Source organism: Pagrus pagrus (genome assembly GCF_965226575.1).
Source record: "Pagrus pagrus genome assembly, chromosome: 2".
In the NCBI taxonomy this organism is placed as follows: Eukaryota; Metazoa; Chordata; class Actinopteri; order Spariformes; family Sparidae; genus Pagrus; species Pagrus pagrus.
The window spans coordinates 9,555,239-9,580,291 of NC_140186.1; the positions used below are offsets into that span (position 1 = coordinate 9,555,239).

At 40.8% G+C, this 25,053-nt stretch overlaps 2 protein-coding genes across 3 annotated transcripts; both read right to left on the reverse strand.

Annotated features, from left to right (window-relative positions):
* Positions 1-9,490: 9,490 nt before the first annotated feature.
* On the reverse strand, positions 9,491-14,958 carry cyp4v2a (cytochrome P450, family 4, subfamily V, member 2a; the record flags this gene model as incomplete). The annotated part of the gene is made up of 11 exons (XM_084370478.1): positions 9,491-9,669; positions 9,772-9,951; positions 10,623-10,757; positions 11,393-11,495; positions 12,823-12,996; positions 13,133-13,259; positions 13,373-13,442; positions 13,542-13,732; positions 14,087-14,172; positions 14,494-14,606; positions 14,766-14,958. 11 exons carry the CDS (start codon positions 14,956-14,958, stop codon positions 9,491-9,493), a joined length of 1,551 nt encoding a protein of 516 aa, XP_084226604.1.
* A 1,679-nt stretch (positions 14,959-16,637) lies between these two features.
* On the reverse strand, positions 16,638-25,053 carry tlr3 (toll-like receptor 3). Of its 2 annotated transcripts, none has more exons than XM_084368378.1 (5): positions 24,824-25,053; positions 22,073-22,540; positions 20,443-20,637; positions 18,471-20,326; positions 16,638-17,181 (listed from the first exon to the last, which is right to left on the reverse strand). In XM_084368378.1, the coding sequence occupies exons 2-5, from the start codon at positions 22,529-22,531 to the stop codon at positions 16,950-16,952; spliced, it is 2,742 nt and encodes a 913-aa protein (XP_084224504.1). In that variant the 5' UTR covers positions 22,532-22,540; positions 24,824-25,053; the 3' UTR covers positions 16,638-16,949. The 2 variants fall into 2 exon arrangements, with proteins under 2 accessions (XP_084224504.1, XP_084224503.1); XM_084368377.1 differs by lacking the exon at positions 24,824-25,053 and adding an exon at positions 23,138-23,224.

Consider the following 25,053-nt stretch of genomic DNA (forward strand, 5'->3'; position numbering starts at 1 on the left):
CAACCAACGTATCCTTTAAAACACAGGAAATGGATGTATCCTATCATTTTATTATTGCTTTATTTTGGTTCACACAAATAGCTCTTTCCAATGTCCTGCACAGGCTTTAAATAAGTAAGCTCAACAAAGCTTGAGGATAAGTACATGTAAGAAGTTATTATAATTCAAGCTCTATGATTAAAGAAAACAAATTGCTCGGCAGAAAAACAAAGTCACTGCTTAGTAGGACCCTGAAGCTGAAGCTTGAATATCCATCTTTGGAGAACAGGTCCGGCTTTTGGACAGCAGTGTGTTGAAGAGGAGTGGAGTTTTCCTTTGCGATGCTTGAACGGTCACTTAAAGTCTTAATCATATATGGAGCTGGAGCCGTGGAGGATTCAGCCCCGCTTTAACCTTGACCCTCTCGCACGTGCTAGACCCGGCTAATGATTATTCCACTTTGCTTCTCTTAACACACTCCTCTGCCCTCGAAATGGTAATCACACACTGCTCTCTAGTTCAGGGCAATTTTGGATGCAGCGCTGTCCATTCTGCATGCAGTTCATCTCTTTCTTTCGCTCTTTCTTGTGCCCACTGGGAACCCCGGGGACTCCTGGAGAAGCCAGTCATGGAGAGCCTGATAAGGTGCAGTCTTCGAGAAGCATGTAAAACCCTTCACTTTCTCTCCGTCTGTCTGTTTCTCTCTTTCACAACAGTAGAGAGAACTTGAGCAAAGGTCACTTATCAGATGCCCCTGCATGTTCATCCTATTTTGTATTCAACTTGAGCTGTATAGTTGGTTTGACTGATATACCAACTGAGCTTTTTTATTTCTTGGCAATACTGAGAAGACATTTTTAAGTGATTACATTGTTTTTACCTTGAAAATGAGAGTGAAACAGGCCTTGATATCCCACTACAGTCCTGCACAGTAAGCCTGTGTTGTGCAGTAGCGGCACACATCTCGTACAGTACAAAACATTCCTGTCATTCCTTTGTAATACATGTACGGACGGCTGACAGGTTAGATGATACAAACGCTTGCACAACGGGTAAGAGAGGTCACTGATGAGTATGAAAATCATATGAATAATATGATACGTGCTTTACAGCCGCCACATGTGCTCTCCAACGCTGTCATCAACACCAATGAAAGAAAATCCGTTGAAGTTTCTCTCATAAGCTTACATATAATCAGACTTATTTTTGAAACCAGTGGAGTCGCCCCTTCTGCTAGCCATGAGAAATAACGCAGGTTTAAGGCTTCACTTTTCAGGCACAGAAGCTCTGTCCACTGTCTGTGGTAGCTGTGCTCTGTTATGCTTTTTCTATCTTCATTATTTTTATTGAGCCGTGTTGTTTTCCTTGCTGTTGCTTTTGCCTTGCAACACTGAGAGCTGCTGAGACCTTGAGTCAAAATCTTTGTGTCTGCAAACTTACCCAATAAACTTGAATCCTGATCTGCTTATTACCCTGAAACGTGTTTGTAAAGCAATCTTCCCTCAGGTTCAGATGTTAGACAGATTGTTTCAGCAGCATGTTGTTTGAATCCTAATTCAAGACAACTCAAAGTACCACACCAGCAACACAATCACACATTTTCTTTATCATCTTTTCTCAGCCCGGTTTCCCAAATGACAGCTTTTGGTTGCCACCCCAAGACTTTCAGAGGCCCCTTGTGGCCCCTCCATGAAAATGACTGGGAGCGCTGCCTGCATGACAAAAAAAAACGTAAAATGCAGATGGATTTAAATGAGAAATGAAATGGGATTTGAGAATTAAGAGGTGGACGGGTGTAGTAACAGGGGACAAGGGGAGCAGGCTTGGTCAGACCCTTGACGTGTCTTTCATTGACCTTCATTTGTGATGGGGTGGCACCAAAAAACAGCCCAAATCACATATTCTGTATATAACAAGGCCTTTAAAAGCATTTAAAAACACCTAATGTACAATCTTATAACAAAGATTTTGTTTGTTTTTTTAAAGGAGAAGGAAGTAAAAGTACAAATTCAGTTATTTAACATTCAGTTGTGCCTGATCCTCCTTTCGACTTCACATCAGCCTCCAACAAATTGTTTTGACCCCAATCCAACAGCTTTGTTTACCTGCGGCTGCTCTTAATTGAAACTTAACACGAAGCATGTCCAGAAACTCCTCTGATTAACGAGAAATGAATACAGACAGATGATTTCGCCGTCGAGGTACAAGAGGGAATAAGCACCGATATACTGGTCTTACACCGCTGTAGTAAAATTGGAGCCATGACCCACATTTCAAACAATTTAGCTGTGAGATTAAGCATTGGTGTACTTCAAAGGGAGGGAAGAATGCGTGGCCTCGGCGCCTTGAGCAATGTGCACACGTCCACCTCAAAGTTGGTGGCTAACTGGCTCACATGTTTCTAAGGGAACAGTGAAGATGGCAAGCAGATGGGTTTATTTCAGCCCAAAGAAATCCCTCCTTTGCTGCGATAGCTGATAGTTCTGGTCGACAGATTATCTGGTTAGTGTGATCATTGCGTCTCGCCGATCCTCATTTTCAATTTGTCCTTCCTTAAGACTTCTCCTCTCGCACTTTCACTCAGCTTGATATCTCATTTGCTTCCCCTCCATCTAATCTCAGTCCCTCCCTGTTCACCACTTTGTTTCTCTCTTCCTCCTCCACTCTCTCCATCCACATCTCCCTGCCTCCTTCCATATTGGACAATCCTGATCCGAGTTTGGTTTCTAATAGGGGCGTTCATTTGATGTGAAAATAGACTGAATCGAGGCTGACGGAGAAGGGAGAGCAAAAGGGAGAGGGGCTAGAAACGAGTGGGCGGTTTAACTGTGAGTGCTGGTGCGGCGTTGGTGTGTGCGGGAGATGGACTAAAAGCAACCAATAGAGATAGCAGTGTGTCATGAAGCTCCAGCATGGTGCTCAGTCAGATCCAGGGATACTGTCACATCCTATCCTCCTCAACACTGGTCTCCGTGCTCTGTGGGCCGGGGAGGTCTATAAGACATCAAAGAGATGTAGATATAAATACTACACCATCCTGTACACCTTCTCCTTGTGTCCTGAGGCGGCTTCAGCTTCAGTCTATACTATTGATCTTAATGGATCATTAAAAGGGATCTGACTATTGTTTGAAGCTAACGACGTAATAATCTGGAGGTTAAATTAATGGTTTCTGAGACACATGAATTGATTGTTGATATATTTATGGTACTATCCAAGACAGGACTTGTTTTGGTTGGTCAGGTGGATGTGATGGTGGACGAATTCATCCAGAATTGAAATATTTTTAATTTCACTTTCCATTCATCATTTCAATTTTCAATTTCCTTTCATATGCTTTTTTTAAATTCTCCTTTCAACATTTTATTAAGGCTTGATAAATGGGTCATTTTGAATGTTCTCTTTCAAAAGGGTAAGACTGGCATTTTTCAATATTTTCTTCATCGACACGTCCCGTTACAAGACCAAGTCTTATTAGACAGTCATATTGGACGGTGTAACAAAGTCGTTCACTGATGAACTTCGGCGACACCAACAATACTTCTTAGTAGGGTTAAGCTTGAATTAATTCAAAGTGACATATCATTTGTTCAGATTAACTGATTGTGGTTGTTAATTTGAAGAGCCCCCTCTGCTGGACCACAAGGCAAGCGACTTAAAATGGTCCGTTTCCACTGCAAGAACTTTCCTCAGGGACCGGGAATCTTTGAACCAACTCATTGCAGTTCCACAACAGCCCCCTGGGCCTAAATTAAGTTCTGGGTACATTATTTTGCACACGGGAAAAAAAGTCCCTGCTGTGCTGTAGGAATTTCCAAAACTTTGGGGATGGGGCTTGCACTGCTGAGTATTTATGATTGGTCAAGTATTCACATCTTTTATTCAGGAACCAATTTTAAAAATCTGAAGCTGCAAACCAGTTGTTCTTTTGTCCATCATGCTCTGACATATCAACATGGAGTCGCAGTAGAAAGCGTACAACAGACGGATGGACAGTGAAGGTCAGGTTTTTGTTGCACACAAAAATGTCATATCAGTGGACTAATTTGCTCACGGGTCTTTAGATTGCAGTACAAACACAGGACCTTTTGGTTCCTGGGGCTAAAAGTTCTGGGTCTGCCTACTTTGGGTGGAAACGTGGCCCCAGACTCAAAATGTTGCATTCATTATGGTTCAAATATTCAACACATCCTCATACCTAAACGACTGACTGGCCTGACTGCAGGTGACTCCCAAAATGTCATAGCTCAGAGTACAAGCTCATTTCAGTTACAGCCTCTTTTGCTGCCATAATAATTACTATGGCTACTAGAGGTTGCTGCCTAATAAGAAACATAAATATGGGTTGAAATAAATTAATTTCACAGTCGACATACTGCATATGGTTGTTTTTCTGACAGACAGCCTGCAAATAGCTTGTTTTTTTTCAACCCAATCCCCAGAATAAATGTTAGCAATTACTTAAAGTTCAAGGTTAAAGTTGCAACTTTATGTTTGTCCAGGTTGAATTTTCCCTTTCTCTCTCTGCAAAAAGCCACTTGGTTAGGGTTAGGAAAAAAATCATGGTTTGGCTGAAAATACCTGTTTTGGTCACCATGATTGCGGGTGGAGACGGTCGTAAGTGTAAAACACCTGCTTTTGTCTCCACAGAAATGGCTGGAAGTACCTCCAGGTGTCGTTTAAAGGTGTGACTCGAGCTGCAGTCAGCTGTGTAGCAGTCTTGCTGGCTGCAGTAACCTTCAGACTTCCACTTGATCTTTTAAATGAAAGTCTGGGTGAAGACGTCCTCTATACAGATCAGGACTCAACGAGAGTCAATTGTTTTGAATCTACAGAATGCATGTTTGTCCACATTATTGCATTTAGGTGACTGCACAGTGTGAGTCCCAGATAAGGAAACCAGTTTTGATGGGTAATAAGTTAATTCTGTGTAACTTGTGAAAATTCAAAGGAGTTTTGAGCCAAGACTCTCTGTTATTCCAAAAGGAAATGAGCTCGTCTAGACATGCGACCATTTGCAAATGACAGCCGGCGGGACGCGTGTGTAGATTGATCCTGTCAAACGTAAATCGCTGTCAGTCGAGTTTAAGTTGGATTTGGAGAGAGATTTGTCTCATAACAGGATGAGATCATCTGCACCGCCTGTAGTAAACATCCGAGCAACAGCGTCGGACACGTGTTTATTAACCATTTTTAAAGGGACATTGCACATTTATCATGTGTCATTCAAGTGTCAGAACACTGAAAATCTGAGACTCACAGGCTATAAACTGTACACATGCTGAATGCAGCTGTCACTCACATCACCATGAGGCTGCCGGGCACTGAGACAGGAAAAAACTGTAGATACATTCTGCTGTTTGTGCTGTTCCTCCATCCCCCTCACTCACTGTCTGACACACACACACACACACTGTACAGCACACATCAAACTCCTGCTTATCTTCTCCTTGCACACATTTAGAAAAGCATACACTGCTGCCTCTCTCTGGGCATCATTGTGAACTGCGGCTCATTTAAAAGCAGGACGGTTTAATGATGGTCATTTTATAATCTGCTGCTACTTACCCTCTCGTGTGCCAGAGACCGTATTGTGTCCTGTGAGCAGATGGTTTATTTCTTTCTCTTTGGATCCTCCATATTTCATAAGCCGTTCGACAAAATTTCAATTTTGGAAGTGAAATGGGAAATCTATCATCGTTTCTGCGCCTCAAAGTGGTTTCATTTCATTTCATCACAGAGCCCAAGGGCGCGAGTGTGTCTCCGGTGAAACTCGCTGACATTAAAGTCTTATTGAAGCCTTTCATGTTGTTTTTATTGTTATTTCATCGTCTCTCAGACATGTCTGACAGATTGTCTTAACAGGAGTACAACACAGTATATTTTCAGCAAGAAAAGCAACAGCAAAACTTTCATAACAGAAATCTGTACTTGTTAAAATTGCAACATCTGCGAGTGTCTGTTCTTGCCCCCTCTAGTGCAGTCATTTCTAAACTTTTTCGCTTGAGACTCCTCAAAACTGAGCATTGCCTGTAGTTGCGACTCCTTGTCACATTGAATATGTGCAGAGCCATAACTACACCGAGGTCATGGCCTCAGTATTTTTACCCCTGGGAATGTGGACCTGAGGTGCAGCTTACATTTTAAAGTTACACATAGTGGGTTTTTAGAAGGCAGATGGCAACATCCTTTAGGCTCAGTGAAAAATAAGAACTGCTTATATAAACTGAGTAGAGGAGGAAAGATAACAATGTTTGAAAAAAGCCTTTATTCCATCATGGAGAGAAACTTTAGGACAGGAAATGAAATTTAAAAAATAGTTAACACTTTCTATAATGCATCATTACACATTATGCATATACGTATAATGCATTATAATGCAACTATAGTACTGTATAATCTTAATTATAAACAATTATAACTCATTATGATGCCAATGTCTTTAATTCTTTGAAGACATACTTATAATGCCTTAAAGTGTGCGTAAGCAATCAGAAATATTCAGAATGCTTTATAGCAATAATCTATGATGTATAAGGTCAAGTATCAATACTTCAAACTAGTTGCTCACAGATGATAGTGTATGATAGTAGACACATTATAATGTGATTATAAGTTACTGTAAATGACAACTGGGTGCTTTAAAGCAACATTATGTATATTTTTTTACCTTCAAAATAACACCTTCTAAATCATTTTGATGGTACAGTGTCTTGTAACAGGGTGAATGGTGTCTCTGTTAAAATTTAACAGCACTAACATATACTATGATAATAAGGCACTAGATATGGTATGATGGGTATGTTCATAATGCCCTATAATGCATTATAAACATGGACTTCATACAAAGTGTTGCCAAAATTTAAAAAAATAAATAAATAAAACTACCATAGAAAAATATTCAATTTAGAAGAAATTCTTATATCCAGGATTGAAGGGGTTGTCCTGGATATACCTGCCTGTGAAGGACTTTGACCAGGCTCCTGTCGGGCCTTTGCAAACGTTCCTTTTCAAATGATCTCCTTAATGCCATGTTAAACAATTATCTTCATGAGTTAGTATTCTGTCTTCCTTGTGTAACTGCAGAGCTGCCACCACTGTGCCCAGGGAGCTTTCAATTGTTGCTGCAAGAAGTAACTAAAATGTTATTGAAAATGATTACATAACTGCAATGCACCGTAAAACAAAACCGCCAGGCGTGGTGGAGTTGAGGGACCTTCAGCAGACTAATGGGGTCGGTCCAGTGCACGCTCTGCTTTTCCCGTTTGAAGTTGTTTTTTTTTTGTGCTTAAAAAAATGAACAAGTTGACCAACAAAACCGACATGCCGAGCAAAGGGGAAATCGGTCTCTGTAACTGCCATTAATACATTCTAAGTGACATCCATCATGAATTATTTATGAACAGTTTGTAGATTTGCAACTAAAACAGATGAATGGAAAATGCGTCTGATGCAATCCACCTACTGCAGCCACCGGATCTGATCTGAAGCTCTTTTATCGGAGCCTTTTATTCGAAATCCTCAGATAAATGAACTCTTCCCACTTCATTTGGAGCTCAGACGCCTCAGCTCTATCCAGCCATTGATTGTGTTCAATAATTCAAATTATAGCATCGAAAAAGAGCATGCAATTCATCATCAGTCATGTCATTTTGGTGTTAGGCAATGACCCTTGCAGGCACGCCAGCTAAATCATCTTGTGACATTATGGATGGGGTCATTTGTAACTGTGTCATGCTATGATTACTACTTTGTTACACTGGATCCTTCTGACCTCAATGTGAGTCAGGGAGTGAAGAGTTTTGCTCATAATAATCATAAACCCTGAATGTGTTCTCATAAGAGTTCCAGCCTGCAGGGTGATGCGAGGTCGGGAGTTTTAGCAAAAAGGTTTTCTGAAGTACTGAGGGAATATTTGACAGTGTTCACAGTCAGATGTGAGGTTTTTTCCTTTAGCGGACACTGAAACAGTTGGCAACACTTTATAACAACCATCAGTAACCAACAGTTAATCTATAGATAATTAAAATATAGTAGTTATAGTTATTGATATTATGATCCATGTCCCCCAATAGATCCTTTTAAATCCTACACACACTGGACCTTTAAAGCAACATTATGTAGAATTTCTCTGAGTGTAACACCACTGTCATAAATGCAAATCCCAGGTGTGTAACAGTCTGTCAGATGTCATGCAGGTGATGACTACAAGCAAAAATGTAATGTCTCGAAAACTTGTATCCTGAACTTCCCTCAAAACAACATATTTGTTTTATAAAGACTGAATCAAATGCCAGTATAATGAGAAAGTCTGACTTGGGCTGCCGAGAACTCAAGGTCAACATCACGTTTAGCCTGTTTTAGCCAATTGTTTTGGTTCTATGGCTTGCCCAAATAAAAACATGAGCTGTTTTCTGACAAACATGCTTTGACAAACATATTTTAAAGCACCTGCCTGGAAAGAAAGCAAAGCTCTAGATTCGGATCATTTATTACAACAGTCCAGTGTGTTGGATCACTCGTCTTGTCATGGAGAACAACAGTTGGATGTTAATGTTGTTTCTATATCTGCTGGATGTGAACAGCAACACATCAGCCATAGTAGTCGATTGTTGTCAGAGTTTGTGATTCTGTGAGTTTTCTTTCTGCCCCATTGTGATAAAGTGTATGTCATCAACATCACACTCCCTCAGTTACTCAAAGTGTCCTTCACGGACTTACACAAGAAAAAAAGATGAACCACCAAACGCAAAGTAACAAACAAACTATAGGAGATGTCATACGAGGTCTTTTGAGGGTTTGAGGGCTCGAGCATTTCATCATCAGTTTATACCACAAAATGCGTATAAAGTTTCATTTTAATCCATAAATCAGACACAATCAGTCAAACATAATCGAAAAATAGAACATCTGAAGCATTTCGAGCATGATTTTTTCATACTTGTTTCCCGTGGATTGTAAGTTTTGCCTGTTAATAGTCTCAGATAGGTCACTAAAAGGAACATGAAACAGATGTAGAGTGTCTGAATGGTCCCATGTACAGTACGTGTTCATTTTAGTGAAAGTGATTACAATTACTCTGCAGTTTTGAAAAGGATTTCATAAATCATTGCATTCCCAAATACAGTCATTGCTTAGCTATTTGTTGCATTTTAATATTAATCAAAATAAAATAACATATTCATACAATTATTTTGTTCTGAAACATTCTTGAGGCACAAAAATAGTGCAGCGTTGTTGATACACAGGGCCGAAATAGTGCGCCATGAAGCTATTTCCCTAAAACTAACAAAAAATAATCCCAATTTATTTTTACAGGACTTAATTCTTGTAATTATGATGTCTACGATGATGAGAACCTTCTCAAATCCAAACACCAGGTCACTACTCTCCCTGACCTCTCAAAGGGTATTCAGAAAGCATCCCAGTGTGCACCACCATCAGAAGTGTGCAGATAAAGGCCACGCCGGAAGATGTTCTTGGTGAAAACCTCCTGTCAACTAGAGTGGCTTTAGTTTGATGAAGTCTGGGGTTTCCTCTTTTCCAATTTGATCCAGATGCCCTTCTCCGGTCGCAGGATGAGCTCTCCGACCGGCCGCAGCTCTTCACGTGTCTGGCAAGCTTCAACGTTGAAGTTACGCAGAACGGACGCCAACACCACCTTCTCTTCCATCAGTGCAAACCGCTGACCTGAGGAGCATCACAGTGGAGGACACACAGCAGTAGGTCTGGTTGTGAGTGGAGTGTGCATGGAGACGTATCAAACTACAAGAGAAACCTGCCCGCTCTTACCTATGCAGTTGCGGAGTCCGGCGGAGAAGGGGACGTATGCATACGGAGGCCGTCCCACTGAATTCTCAGGCAGAAAGCGCTCAGGCCTGAACTCCTCTGGCTCGGGGAAGTATCGCGGGTCACGGTGGAGAGCGTAGGTAATGACGATGGCATTAGCACCCTTGGGCACCTTGAAACCATCTACAGAAAGAAAAGTTTTTACTGCCTTGTCATCACATGAGGTCTTGGAGCACAAAGCAAAGTGAGACAGATAGCCTCAAAAACTTGAGTGACAAGCCCGATTTCAGAGGTCTTTATCAGGGGTGTCCAAACTCTTTCCCTTGGAGGGACAAAACTGAAACTTTATGGTGGGCCATGGGCCGAAAGCAAGCACCTTTTGTATTGTACTGTTAAGATGCAAAATGGTACTAGGATCAGAAGTTCCTACATAAGTATAGAAAGGATAGACCAATTATTGGCCTGGGCGATAGTCAGGCAGATATTTAGCATTTTTCCGATTATCGTATTGGTGATTTTTTGGTCTGATTGCCGATAAAATAAACTAATTTAAGAATGTGCTCTCAACTTCCTGCTGTCCCAACTATGCTACTTTTAAATCACAGAACGCCATCTTTACTTGGCTCTCCATTATCAAACTGACTCTTCTCCACATGTCGCAATCCAGAGAGGCCCTTTCTAATCAATCTGAAGAGACATTGCTGCGACAACACTGTACAATAAATGTTACATGACAGAGGAACTATTTTTCAAATGAAAATAATAGAAGAAGCCTGGTTTACCACCACCTTGCGGGGATATGTACTCAACAAATGAATGTTTCATTCAGGTGTCATCATTCATCTGGAACTCACTGATACGGCAGTCTTCACCAATGTTGCGGGCGAAGAAAGGCACAGAGGGAAACAGTCGCAGGGCCTCTTTGATCGCACACTCCAGGTATTTGAGCTTCTTCAGGTCCTCCGTGTTAACGGGCCGGTTGGAGGAACCTTTGCAGAACACATTCATGTTAACCGGTGCTGAAGACAGTGTACATTACTTGTCAGATGACTCTTTTTCTCCGATGTCTTGCTGTTACACTCTCATCTACTGTACTTCTATATTGTTGACATATTCTCTACTTTCCCACCTTCCACAGTAGATAAGCATTTAATTGTGGTGTATTAAGCGATACACCCCATGAGTTGTAATTTGAGGTGATATAAGTTGAAGAGTCCAGAGTATGTACTGCAGTGATCTTTACTATATAGGCGTGGCCAATTACATTCCTACCTATAGACAATAAATCAGTAATCATTATCAAGACATGGAAGCTTCTTTGCATGAGGACAAAGTTATATTCACAAACCGGTGCAAACTGTTCTCTTCTGAGGCCGTCGACGTCATGGAAGAAATGCATGGAGGCCGCGGTAAATCCACACAGCAGTGAAAATAATTCAATTATTCTCTATGTATTTTGGCAAGGATTTTCACAGCTATTATCCTTGTGTAAGCTCCCCTTGACTTGTAAAGAACAAATGAGTGTGAGCAAAGATGAGTCAAAAGGCCTTCAGGCAGGGAAACTAAATGATGTCATGAAAGAGAGAAGGTGTGCGGTGACGGGGTGAGGGCATGTTACTGTTACCGAACACCTCCTGAAGCTCTTGTTGAACTTTGCTGAGGGCCTCAGGGTGGGAACCCAGCAGATGCAGGACCCAGTTCATGGAGGCTGCTGTAGTATCATGTCCCTGCATAATGAGGGCAGTTAAACAGAGAAAAACAACACATTATTAAAAGGCTTTAAAGCTGCATTAACTGAATTTTCTCTCTTTTTTGGGGGGCTCCCGGAGGCAGCAGAAAAAGCTGCAAACACAATTAAACATAAAGTCATTATAGTGAATGTGTTAGCAATTGGTTGCCTTCTTACAGGACACACCTGGAACACATGGAGCGACATTAGAACTGATTGGGTTTAAAGTTTCTGGCCACCCAACAACTTTAAGTGTAATATTCACTTTGCCTTTAGCTCTGTTTTGGTCTCCACCACCTCCTCAGGGAAATGTCTGGCTCCTTTGCTGCTAACAGTTCCACTATGTTCACCAGCTAGTCTCTAACTTTGTCAGCCACTGAGTGCTGGGCCACTAGCCAAAGTTGATCAGAAATTGTGGACTTGAGATATACTTGCTTTTTAACAACAGCCAGTGAGCACCAACCTGGATCTTATCATTGATTTCTAATTGACACAACAACATCAACTTGTTGATTTTTGCTAGAAACATGTTGATGTTTTGTTCATTCATAGGTTGAAAGAGAGATGATTAGTTTGAGGGTATTTCTTCAAAGACATATTGCAATGTTTGGCGAAATGTGGTCGATGTGAAGATATCATTTCAACACATTTAATGTTTTTTTTCATAATAAGTGTCATAAATATAGAAGTATACAGGCTTTATGCTGCCGACAAGAAGCTTCAAGGACATTTAATGTGAGCAGTTTCATACATTAATGTAAAATAAGACATTGTGCTTACTGCTGCAAAGCTGAGTACTTGGTACTTAGAGCGTTTATCCTCTAGCACCCAGCACATGTGCAAGAAATTAAGACAAGCTTCATGTGGCTCAACAGTCAGAGTGGCTGTTAATCAGTCAGAGGGTTGGTGGTTTGACTCTTGGTTTGCTTCTTGGATTTGTTAATCTTACAATGTGCAAGAGCATGACAACAGGCATCGGTCTCTGACTGAGGAATCACATCAGAATAACATTCGCATAGACAACCCGCTGCGACTTAACATTCTTGTCATCTTTCATGACGAGTACACCCACGAGACTCATGATAACTCAGATTAGTTTGCGGAAGATTGGTCTCAGTGGACCAGTGATTGATAAAATGTCCTAGCCAGCTTGTGTGTGTGTGATGATTATAGTTGAAACACGACACTTGCACAGTCAAAAATAATTCTGATGTGCACAGACATGTGGCAAGCACGTTTGTCACTGTGCAGCTGCAATGACACATTGTACAGCTGCAGAAGTGCAACTTTGAATGTTTCTGTAAGCTGTAAATCTGACGACCAACCTCGAACATAAAAGTGTCCACCTCCTCCTGAATGTCCTGATGGCTCATCTTACTGCCATCCTCATATGTGGTCTTCAGCAGCATGTCCAGGAACGCTTGTCTTTTCTTTGTGTCCCGATCAGAGTCGCTGTCCGATTCAACGTAGGAAATGTTCTCTGCTCTTTCACGTATCACCTGAGAAGACATGAAAGATTGGGTATAAGTGTTGCCTGAACTTGCCTGTTCTGTAATAGTGTTTTTTTTTTATATAATATAAAAAAAAAAAACACTGAAGAAACATTGATTTCCAACTGTTGGCTCCATTACTTACCTTGTACGTAAAGGACTGTAGGACCTTCAGTGTCTTGTTGTGCTCCTGGCCCTCTCCGAAGCAGTTGTACACAAAGTCAGGCCAAAACCAAGGTGTCCTCTGTCTGCGGCTGACAATGTCACTCATTCTAAAGGCAAGAAGTTACGTAAGAAGACAAGAACATGAAATTATTCACCAGATACCTTTTCCCTCATTATCGTCTGTATTTGTGAGATAGAAAAGAACATTTAAAGAACTCACTTGTAGACGCTTTGAACATACTCAGACTCAGAATTACTCTGGGCGTACACTTTCTTTCCCATTGCGGTTTCTGAAGGGAAAGTGTTCAAAATTTAAACTCTCTGGGTATTTAAAATGTTTTAATCATCATTCATTCATACATGCACGCATTCAGTGTACATATACTCACCACAGATAATGTCCAGGGCACACAGTGTCACGTAACTGAAGCAGTTGAATGGACCCTTCCCTGCCTGCTTCTCCAGCTTGTCCACCAGGATCTCGGCCTGCTCGTTCATCACTTCCAAGAAGTCCGTCAGGATGGAGAAGTGGAAGGTGGGAGTCAGCATCTTTCTCCGCTGACGCCACTTAGGCCCAGTGCTGATGAAAAGAAGAGGTTCTTGTTTTAAAACGCCAAGCTTGTAGCTTAGCTAGCTGCGAAGTGATGATTTCAGCTTTAAAAAAGGGTGTAAAAAACATCTTTGAATCAATTTGGGGATCTTGGACAAGCTGTGTGGGGCCAGTTTACGATTTTTTGTTTTCAGCTGTTTTTTTTTAAGTTTATTTAAGTTTGTTTAGGTGAATGCTGCAATGCCGTTTTACTTTGAAGCTCCAGAAATGTGTTGTGGACTACGAAACTTGACCCTGACTTTCCACCAGCATGAGATAATAACTGATTTTTCATTTTGAGGTGAACTTATCCTTTTATATTGTGCAGAGTAGAACCACAGGTACCTGGTAAGAAGACCAGTTCCAAGCCAAGGGTGGAGGAAGTTGTATACATAGGCTTTTTCCATATGAATGGGGTTGGTCAGGACAGTCTACAGAGAAAAAAATTTAAGAAAGACTCATCCAATGGAGAGCTGGAATGGCTAGCAGTAGCACTCATGCAGCAGCTACAGTGGCTGTAGTCTATCAGCAGTGTGTGCATAAGTGGAATGATATACTACAGTGTTGTCACATACAGAATAAATGGTTAAGGTCGACTCAAACTGACTGCTATTTCCTTTTTTGAATGAGAACAAAATGAAACACTTTTTACTCCGAGTCACAATGTGTTGCAGATGTTGCTTCAAAGACAAATTTACAAGTCGTGTGCGACAGGCTACACCAGTTGTACTGTACACGAACTGTCACTTTACCTCAACAGTTTCAGCATGAAACAGGACCACCAATGGAACTGGTCCAACCCAGATTTTAAACAGCGGTACATCAGAGAACTCTCGGGTGAAATCCACAATTTGACTGAAAAAATCTACAAAAAAATATTGAAATATACATTATGGAGCATTAAATATGAAATGAATTCATCAGTTATGTCATTCAATTCAAAACTGTACCACGTGAGTTCTGTTGTGCCTCGTGGTCTATTTACAATCAGCCTCCTGTCGCAGCATGTTGGCTGCTCTCTTACCTCCTGCATTGTTTTTGAACAAAAGCGCATTTCCAATGAAGGGATACGTTCCTTCCACCCCTGGAATAGGCTTCATCTCAAACCATTGGTGCAGGTAACTGCTGAGCAGCTTGTAGGTGATGTAGGTCAGAGCAGCAATGAAGACGCTCACTGCAAATAAAGGTAGCGAGTAACTTCCAAATAAAACTGCCATCTTTTCTGCTGTGTGCATGCACAGTGTGTGTGTGTGTGTGTGTGTGTGTGTGTGTGTGTGTGTGTGTGTGTGTTGAAGCAGCAGTGGCTGGGTTGTCCTCTTGTGCCTTCACTTTAAAGGAATGACTTGCCTTCCCTGCTTTTGCTCCTCCTTTTCTCTGCTGTCAATCCACCGACAGTCAACTGGGTCAAGGGGTCCCGGTGTATTCATTATCATTTATTGCTCATGAGCATGTTATAAAATGCTGCAGAGGGAAGGAATAGCAATAACATGGGAGATAGATAAACATGAAAAACTGACATTGAAAAAAGAGCCATTGACCTGTAAATGGTATGCACAAATTATATAATCTGGTGTTAATGATTTACCTCACAATAGCTGACTAGCCCTGACCAAGGCCTTTGTCCTATTTATTCTCGCGTGCATGTTCAACGTCCTCTCATATGACATCAAACCTGATTGGCTGAATAACAACCTTATCTTAGCAGCAGTTATCATTTGTGATTAAAACAGGATTTCACTGTTGTAAAATGAATGTAAACAATATTCGGGATATTACTTTATTCACAGGAGAGGATATTATAAAAGTAGGTCAAATAAGTGTAACAACTTTAGTTTGAGCAACTATGTTGTTTGTGGTTCCTTGATATGAATCTGTTGAATCAATATCTCTGTGACAACAAAGAATAAAAAAACAAAAATCAGGGCCAGAGGTAGAATGAGGATACTGAGGTCATGTACTTATTATTTGTATTTATTAGCAGCCACGACTGCCTGGCTGTAAATATTTTAACCTTGTGTGTATGTGCTGTGTGTCTACAGTATGTGTGTCTCATCCAGCTTGGTCTGAGTCCCTGGAAGCCCCAATATCCTTCTGGGTTTTTTTTGTTTTTTGTTTGCGGTTTAATTTCAAAAAGTCCCCATCTGCTTCACTCGTTTAAGAGAAAGCTTGCACACTGAAGCTTTAGACATACTTGTCAAGACTACAAACCTTCAGAAGCCTCTCCGCCAACATAAGGGTAAGTAGATTATGTCTGTTTTTCTAAAATCACTTATTTTGCTAAACTCAAATGGCTGCTTTTTGTCTGGCTTTAAGCACATTAAGATGTTTGAATTTTACAAGACAACAGGTTCCTCAATAATATTCAAAATCTTGTAAAGAAATTGCAGCTGTAGGATATTTAACTGGCTTTGAATTCATAATATACAGTAAAGAGGAATCAACATCCTGCAAGCTTCTCAAATGAATATGTCTTAATTTTAAGTTCCTGCTTTGTATCTGTGGATTGTGTCAATTGTCTGTAATCCTACCAATTCTACTCAGAACATATCTGACAACCACTACCACATTAAATAGCAACAATATTCTCCTTGGTACCGTGCTCATGGTTAGATCAGTAGTATAAGATTTATTTGGCAGTTAAAGCACATAAAATGGTGCAGTTTCTGACTACGACCACTAGATGTCTACAGATTCCTCCTCTGTTCTCACAGAAAAGATTTATTTTCAAACTGATCACTGCATCGTTAAGAAATAGTGAATAAAAATACTTTTTCAGCTAAACTACTGTTTAAAAATGTGTGTTGTGCCATCACACGCCAAGACTGAGATATATGACTCCAAATAACTTCTTTGAGTTACATTAATACAAAATGTTTTTTTATTTTTTATTCTTTACGTTACATATACAGTTAATGATGACTTATCAAAATGTAACTCTTCAGCAGAGAAAAAAAAGCAACACCAGAGAATTTAGTGATTTTGCACCTCAGAGCTGTTACAGTACTTGAACCGGCAAATTAATACAACCAAAACACATTTTTTTTGTTGATGTAAAGCTGCAATGCAATTTAACACAACATGTCTGTACAGTTTACAGTGCATACATGAGCACAACATTCACACAGAGGACAAAATAATCAGCAACTGGTGGCAATTAGCAATAATTGAAATTTTTTTGGTAAATCTTATTACTACCGATGGAGTACAGTCACTCCTGAAATCGATTGGTCATGCCAAGTGCTATGAGGAGCTTCTGGTGAAAGGCCGGTATCCTCTCCTTGTGGACAGGCCAGTCCAGGACGCAGCATGGACGCAACATGCCCCTGCGGAGGAAGAGAGACTGAGATAACCTGTAGTCGTGAACGTCCTGCAGGAAGACCAGAACCACGGAGTCTCTGCTGGCTTCAATGACCTGGTGAAGTGCATGATGGGCCGTGAATCTGGAAAGGTAAAGGGACAGAGAGACAATTTTGAGAACTCATTTTAGCACAAGTATGTGGAAGCCCTGAGAGGAAAATATTCAGGTGATCCATTTGTATTTATTTTTTATTTTTAACCTTCTGGTTTTTATCTGTGAAAACAACAAGTGGAAAAAGTTATGCAGTTATATTCACATTACTGTCATCAATCAATCTAACTTTATTTATAAAGCATCTTTCAAACAGTGCTATACAAGTGGTTGGAAAAACATGGGACATTAGCAAAGCAAAAATGGATTTAGACTAATGCACCAAAAGATGGCAATAAAACGGGTAGTTAAATAATAAAAGATAAAGAATGAATAACAATACAAGCAATAAAAATAATGATACAAATAAAATTGTAAGACACTTCACAAAAAATGATAAAAAACAAACAAACAAATGAATTAAAATAATATAAACTTTAAAAGCAGAAAATTATAAAACACTTCATAAAAGCCAGACTAAATCATGTCTTGTGTTTTAAGGTTTTTGGAAATATTTAAACTCATTTGGAAGAAAACTTAAATGCCTTTAGCGCTAATTAGAGCATGTAGCAGTGGTGCACGTCAGCCTCTTGTGGCCAAAATAAATACTACAAAAACAAAAACTTTTTTTTTTGTCAAAACTAAAAAAATGATAATAATAATTGAAAATGGATCACCAGAATTTTTTTCTCACTTGCCTCACAGGGCTTCCTTTCAAACACCTCTTTGTCTAACCCAGACAAAACATACTACAAATCCCATATTTTGATTTTCAGTTGGGTTCAACATTGCAAAAAGATGAGGAACCAATTGCAGACACAGAAGCAGCAGGTTGAAAAACAAAAGGCGAGCTTCATTGACAAAGCTGAAATCCAAAAGGCAATGAATAAGCAGGCGACAAAAAGGCAGACAACAAAACCAGGCTGAAGAGAGCCCAAGAAAAAAGTGTACAAAACTTAGAACACATGAGAAAGACACGGGACACATGAGAAACAAAGGCTGGACGAAAGGCACAAAGGCAGACGAAGCGACACCAGGACAAAAACAGACTAACTGACACAGAGTAAAGGAAAAACAAAGGCTTACAAACAAAGTGACTTATTTACAAGTGAAACACAAGGTAACAGGAAGGTAAAAGGCGGGAAAAAGACAAATACAGGAAGTTTAAAGCAAAAACATGACACGAGGAGAGAACTTACAAAATAAAACAGGAAATAGCAGAACTAAAAAACCCAGCCATGACAATAATGTAAAAATCGCTCAGTGTGTTTTTTTATTTACCGTCTACACCAGGGATCTCTCAGAAGAGTTTGAGTGACGACAAACAAGATCTTTCGAGACCTTCTTATATTATCCACAATGGATTCGAGCACTGACATGCCTGGCACTGCATCTCGGTCCTCCAAACAAAACCTGCAGTTGCCAGCCTCTAAGGGGACCAGCCTTCGATCCACCCAGCCGCTGTCTTGCTCTGCATGTATGACGTAGGCATCGTACTTAAACTCCCTGCCCTCTTCAACCGAGGCGTCACTAAATCCCAACGTGCGATTGATCATTATGTTCCAGTAGAACTCAAATCTCCAGCCGTGGAACCGCACCAGAAGCGCAGTTACCATCAGCATGAGGACAGCTGTGCTGCTCAGTATGTAAAGAGCCTGAAAAGGGGTCATGTCTTTGCAAGAGAGGGCGTCAAAATGCATGATGGAGCGGTTGAAGTAACTTAGTGGAGTGTTGCACGTATACTGCTCCCTGAGGCCTGGCACGCTGGTCGTATTTGTGGTATTCAACCACGTCATGAACCACAGGATGCTCTCACACGTGCAGTCAAATGGATTTTTGCCCATGTCAAGCAGGCTGAGGTTGCTCATGGGAGTTTTGAACACTTCGGGCCTCACAGTTGTGATCAGATTCTTTTGAAAATAAAGAGCCCGCAGTGAGTTCAGATCATCGAAAATTGGGTCCCTCAGACTGTTGAGGAGATTGTTGGCCAGATTTAGCTCACGGAGCTCGGTCAGCCCTCTCAGAGCGTCCGGTGGGATCTCATCCAGCCCGTTATTATCCATCATTAAGGTCATCAACTTCTGTGCCCCTTTGAGAAACAACACCGGCCCACCTAGGTTGGCACTCTTCCACACACGGGCTAAGTTATTGTGTTGGAGCTTCAGCACCTTCAGGTTCACGAGCCCCTCCAACATATTCCCTCTGATGTTCGCGATGTTGTTGTTGCTGAGATCCAGGAAGGTGAGGTTGGACAGGGGACTGAACGGAGAGGGATCCCGGTCCAAGGCCGTGGCTATAAGACTTTTCCCCAAAGTCAGGACCCTGAGATTGGGCACGTTAACAAACGAGGTGGAGCTCAGATTGACTTTCTGAAAGTTGTAGGACATGTGAATCTCTTGAACTTGGCCGAGGCCTTCAAACTCCTTGCCGGTGAGAGTTTGCTTGATGTAGTTGTGATCGAGAAGAAGAGTGGTGAGGTTCCTGAAAACGGAGAAGCATCCAGGGTTAATCTGTGTCATAGCTGTTCCTATCAGATTCAGCTTTCTGAGAGGAGATCCGGCGAGTGAGACGAAGGTCTTGTTGGTGATGTTTTTGAGAGCAGTATAACTACTCCAGCTCATATCCAGTTCTTTCAGACTAGTCAAGCCTGTGAATGCGTTCTCAGTGATTTCACGAACTGCAGTTCTCTGTAATATTAAAGTTTCAAGGGCAGTTAATGGTTGGAAGGAGTAATCGTCGATAATCGGGACAGCAGATGTGTGACTTTTTACCAGAGCTTTTGTCAAATTGAGTCTTTTCAAACTTGTGAGGCCTTGAAATATGTCCTTGGTAAGATGCTTGATGTTGTTGTCCGCCAAAATCAGAGACTGAAGCGTAGATAGCCACTTAAATGAGCCTTTTTCAATTTTGCCCATGCCATTACTAGACAGATCCAGAACGGTTAGATTTGTTTTCTGTAGCCCTGTAAAGGTGGTGTTCGTGAGTGTGACCAGCCTCATGTTCCGAAGAGACAGGACATCAATGGCCGTCCCCGACAGCTGTGAGCAGAGTTTAGCAATGATCAGAGTGCCCGTCTTGCTCCCATCCATGATTAAAGTACGTAGTCTTGAAATGGGCTTAAAGCAGCCAGGCTCCAACTGCAACAAAACATAAAGAGAACTGAAATTAGGTGTTTTAATAACTCTACTGTCTGCTACAGTTTCAATTCAACACCAACATAATTTCATTTCCCATTTGTAGGTAAGATTCTTACCGTTTTTAAAGACACAGACGACAGGTTGAGGACTTGTAGAAAGGAGGATTGGTTAAGGAAGGAAAAGTCATCTTTCGTCAGAGTGGTGAAGTCATTCAGCGCCAGACTGAGGTTCACCAGGTTGGGCAGCTGCGGCTGAGAGCCAAGCTTGGCTGACTTCAGTTTGTTTAGGGAAACATCGAGAAATGTCAGACTCTGGGAATTATGAAAGGAGAAGAAGAACAAAAGAAAGTGTTATTTTAACAATGCATTAAAGGCAAACGATATAAGCCCCAAAACCAACACACTCCCTACTTCTGGTGTATAAAGCTCTTATTGCCATGCTCCACCGCATTTCAGACATGACCGCCATTTACGACCACAGCAGATCTCTCATCCGCAGTCTATTGTTTGAGCTGCACCTACACTCATTTAATAGCAAACTCAAGGCCTCTATTATTTAATTTAGAGTTAAGCCTCCTCATAAATTAATGAACCTGTATCATAATCAGTGCTGTCCTTGTGCAGTGATTCTTTGCCTCTTTACTGATTTCAGTTTTTCCTTTCAATGTTTATTTAAATTTACACAATAGGTGAGCTATTACATAAACTGTGGTGTAAACAAAGGAATCTTTACTTTAACTCAAAACAGCTCTATTCGACTGATACCAGTCTCATGTCTGTAAATTAAAGCAGCTACAAGGAACTTAGTTTTTGTTGATTCTGGCGGCCCCTGTGGACAAAGGCTGTACGAGCACCATCGCCACCATTCATAACGATCTTCCTCTGGCTAGTGTGTACATTTGTTTTGGAAGTGAGTGAAAGAAAGACGCAACACATTTGTAATGCTGTCTCTATTTTTAACAGCAGTCTGCAGGATGAATAGCAGAAGTAATAAATATTTGTAATATGACGATTGTGAAACACAGGAAACGTTGTTTTAGTGCCGCTCACTCACCAAGTTGACAGCTAAGCCTCCATCAAACAGATTTGTTTGCACTTTAAGGGGCTCTATAGAACAATTTTTAACAATTTACATGTAATAAACACTTTCATATTGGCTATATGTGAGCAGCAGACTGGGGATTTCTTTGTGAAGGACTCGGGTCGGATTTGGAGGATGTGATGTTAAGAACGTTCTTGAATGCCTCTGCTAACTGAGAGCGACAGTAGCTAATGTTGGTTTAGATATGGAGTCCGCTAAGATAAATAACAGGCTACCAGCACAACGCAGAAGCTCAACAGAGCCCCTTTATTAGTAATTTTGTTCCCTAGTAATGTTTTGTCTTCATAAGACTTCACCAGACTACAGAGCAGCTTTTTTCCTCAGGCTGTCAGACTCCTCAGCACTCCGCCATGAAAGATTGTTTTAATTTTTGAAAATCCAACATCCACATTAAGAATAACTATATAGAATTGTCTCACATCAATATTGAAATAAACTGTGTCATAGCCAGTTAAAAGTTCTTTGGAGTACTTTTAAATATGAAGCTGGAGCCAGCAGGTAGTTAGTTAGCTTGGCAAGTTTTTTTTTTCTTATTCACTGTCATGTCATTGTACGATTTCTGTCATCACCATCCTTGCCCATGAGGCTTTTCATCAGTTTCTCTCCAGCTATTAAACACCCATCTGATGACTGTGAGCATCATACCTGTAGTGCAGAGAAGGGCTCTCCTTGCAGTCTCAGCCTATTACTCGCCAAATTCAACTCTGTTAGACTGGTGCAGCTGCTCAAATCCTCCTTCTTTAGATAAAGCACTTGATTGTGTTTCATGTTCAGTGTCTGCAGCAGAGGAAGTGTCTGGCACAACCCCCCGTCCAGCTTGGTGATACTGTTGTAGCTGACATCAAGGTGGAGGAGGCCTGCGTACGGGGTCAATGACGCAGGGGGAATCCCCCCCAATCTGTTGTGAGACATGTCCAGGCTGGTGAGGTTCCCAGGGAGGTTTGGAGGGACCTCGCTGAGGCTGAGGTGGCTGCAGTCGGCTCTGCCGTCTTGAACAAAGCAGGAGGTCTTCTTCTGGGCGGCCACACAGTTGGACGGTCCCATCGTAATGTAATATACGATGATCAGTGCAAGGAGGAGAGTGTAACGAGGGGCACGCATCATTTTGAAAACCTTTAAAAAAGACAGACAGAATAAACCTTAAACCTACATTAACTGATTTAGATTTTTGTGGGGAAAACTAGTTAGGCAAACATGAGCAAACAGATAACTGTTTATACATCGGGCAGAAACAGAGCTACATCGATATCTCCATCAATCAAAACAGTCTAAAAAGATAAAAAGCATTCCAGGAATGAGGGAAAATACATATTTTTGGTTTTGGGGTGACTTGTCCCTTTAAGAGGTGGGCCAGAACAGTGCTATCAATGAGGCTACAACACTACATATAGCTGAGGGGAACTGAGACGGGCCAGGTTATTATTCTACATCTACATCTTTCACATTACACATAGTCATTTGATCTATTGGTAATACAGAATCAATGAAGGAAAAAATATATAATTGGCCCATTTCCGACATTACAACATATAAAATGACTTTGAATGCTGTCTACAGAAACATCTGTTCCAAATGCTTATATTTTATTTTAACTATCGAAGTATGCGAACGTGAGTATCAACTTGTATCATAGCAGAAAGTGTCATCTCTACATTACACACACACACACTCACACTGTAAGTCTAGTTAATGTGCCTGTGGAGTTCTTACCAGATTTTGCCTTTGCATATTAGGCTATTTGTTGCATCTAGACTTCAAACAGAGGGCATTTACTCCCAGCACCTCAGCCTCTTGTCTCTTCAGGAACGCAGACAAGAGTTTCAGCGGTAGCTTATGACCCAGGCACTACAGAGACAACGCGAGGAAATAAGGAAACGGGAAACGCGAAGCTCTGGTTTCACTTCTACATCTGCATATCCACTGAAGATTTAACTGTTTCGGCAGCAGAAGGAGCCTATTGGGAGGTTTAAATGATATTCAGACTCTAATCCTACAAAATAGACTTGAATCAGTGTGTTCAAGTACTTAAGACAACCAAACATTTCCAGTGCCTGTTTAATTATAAACAGACATGGCTAAGGAGGCATGGTGTAAACAGGCAAGGTTTTGACATGCGGGCATAGTCAGAGAAATGACTGGCTGGAGGCATCGCTCTTCCACAGATGTGTAAAGAGCCCTGCAAGACTGGACTTACTGTACAGGCAGTCTGTAATTTATGTGTGTAGTTTAATCTGTTTTAATAACTAGATAACAGAGTAAGACATTAATCATATTCTAAACGGCTGCTTCAACCCTCCTTAAATTTACTTATAGAGGTGCAAGACATTTAATATGGAGAGGTAAAACAAGTTTCTAGAAGATATAACAAGATTAGAACAAGCTGAGCAAAAACAGGTACAAATAAACATTTAACTATGGTGTATATACAAGCAGGTAAAACATAAGCAACAATGACTAACAACATACAATGTCTATACGTGTTTCTAAAAAATTGTAAACACACATAGTGCAAGGAAATGAATGGACATGCATGAAAGTACAATTTTGAGGTAATTGTACTTGAATATTTCCATTTTATGCTACATTGTACTTCCACTATAATACATTTTGGAGGCAAATATTGCCCTTTTCACTCCACTACATTTATTTGATGATTAATCTGCAGATTTCTTGCTGCATCAGCACCAAAGCAGCATGATCAGATACTTTAAGATTTGTACTCGGGTACTATTCGGATGGATGGGTTTCACTACATCGATTGCATACAGCATTTATATTGATCCTGACGGATAATTTGTACATGTTTAAACCAGCATGTATTCTGTAACTTAACTTTAAAGCCTCTGATAAGTTTGAAAGAGCATAAGGATGTACCCCCTGTGCTGTCTTATTGTATTGTGCTGTTACTGATGTATCCACTGTAAACCAAACATGATTCCTGGCCTCTTGTTGTGTGTCTGACTTCTTGATATCTGCTGCTGTTGACATGAACAAACTTCTTTCAGTCCATGATGTCACACCCATTCAGGTAGGCCCAGTCTGAAATAACCTGAAATGCCAGGTGCTCCAATCCACTCAACCACACTTTATATTTTAAAGGTTTACATATAGATTCCTATAGATTGCACGGTTTGCAATGCAGCACCTTTTTTATCTGTACATGAAATACAACACTCCTCATGCAGGATCAGAAATCAGACATGAACAATAATCACTTTATATTTGTGTAGTTCATCTATTAGGTGACAGACTTATAACGCACACACAGACAAAAGAGGCTGATTGTGAGCTGTGTGTAAATAAAGTGTGACCCATAAATACATAAGATCAGCTCTTGCCTTTTCAATATAGCATCACATTTGTCCCCTAGCAGGCGAAATTGAGAGAATCGCTCACCTGTGGCTTGTGGTTCCCTAAAAAAACCCTCCAACAGTCAGAATGCAGAAGTAGAACAATCCAAGAGAAGAAGTCTCGAGAGCTGAGGTCTGTAGACTCCACGTAGGCGTGCAGACAGCGTCTTGTTTAAAGGTTTAGAGGCAGATGTGGCTGTTCTCCATTCACATGCTGCTTTCAGCATCTGCCAAGTTCAGAATACAGAAGTCCTTCTAGTCATGTGATTATTCTAA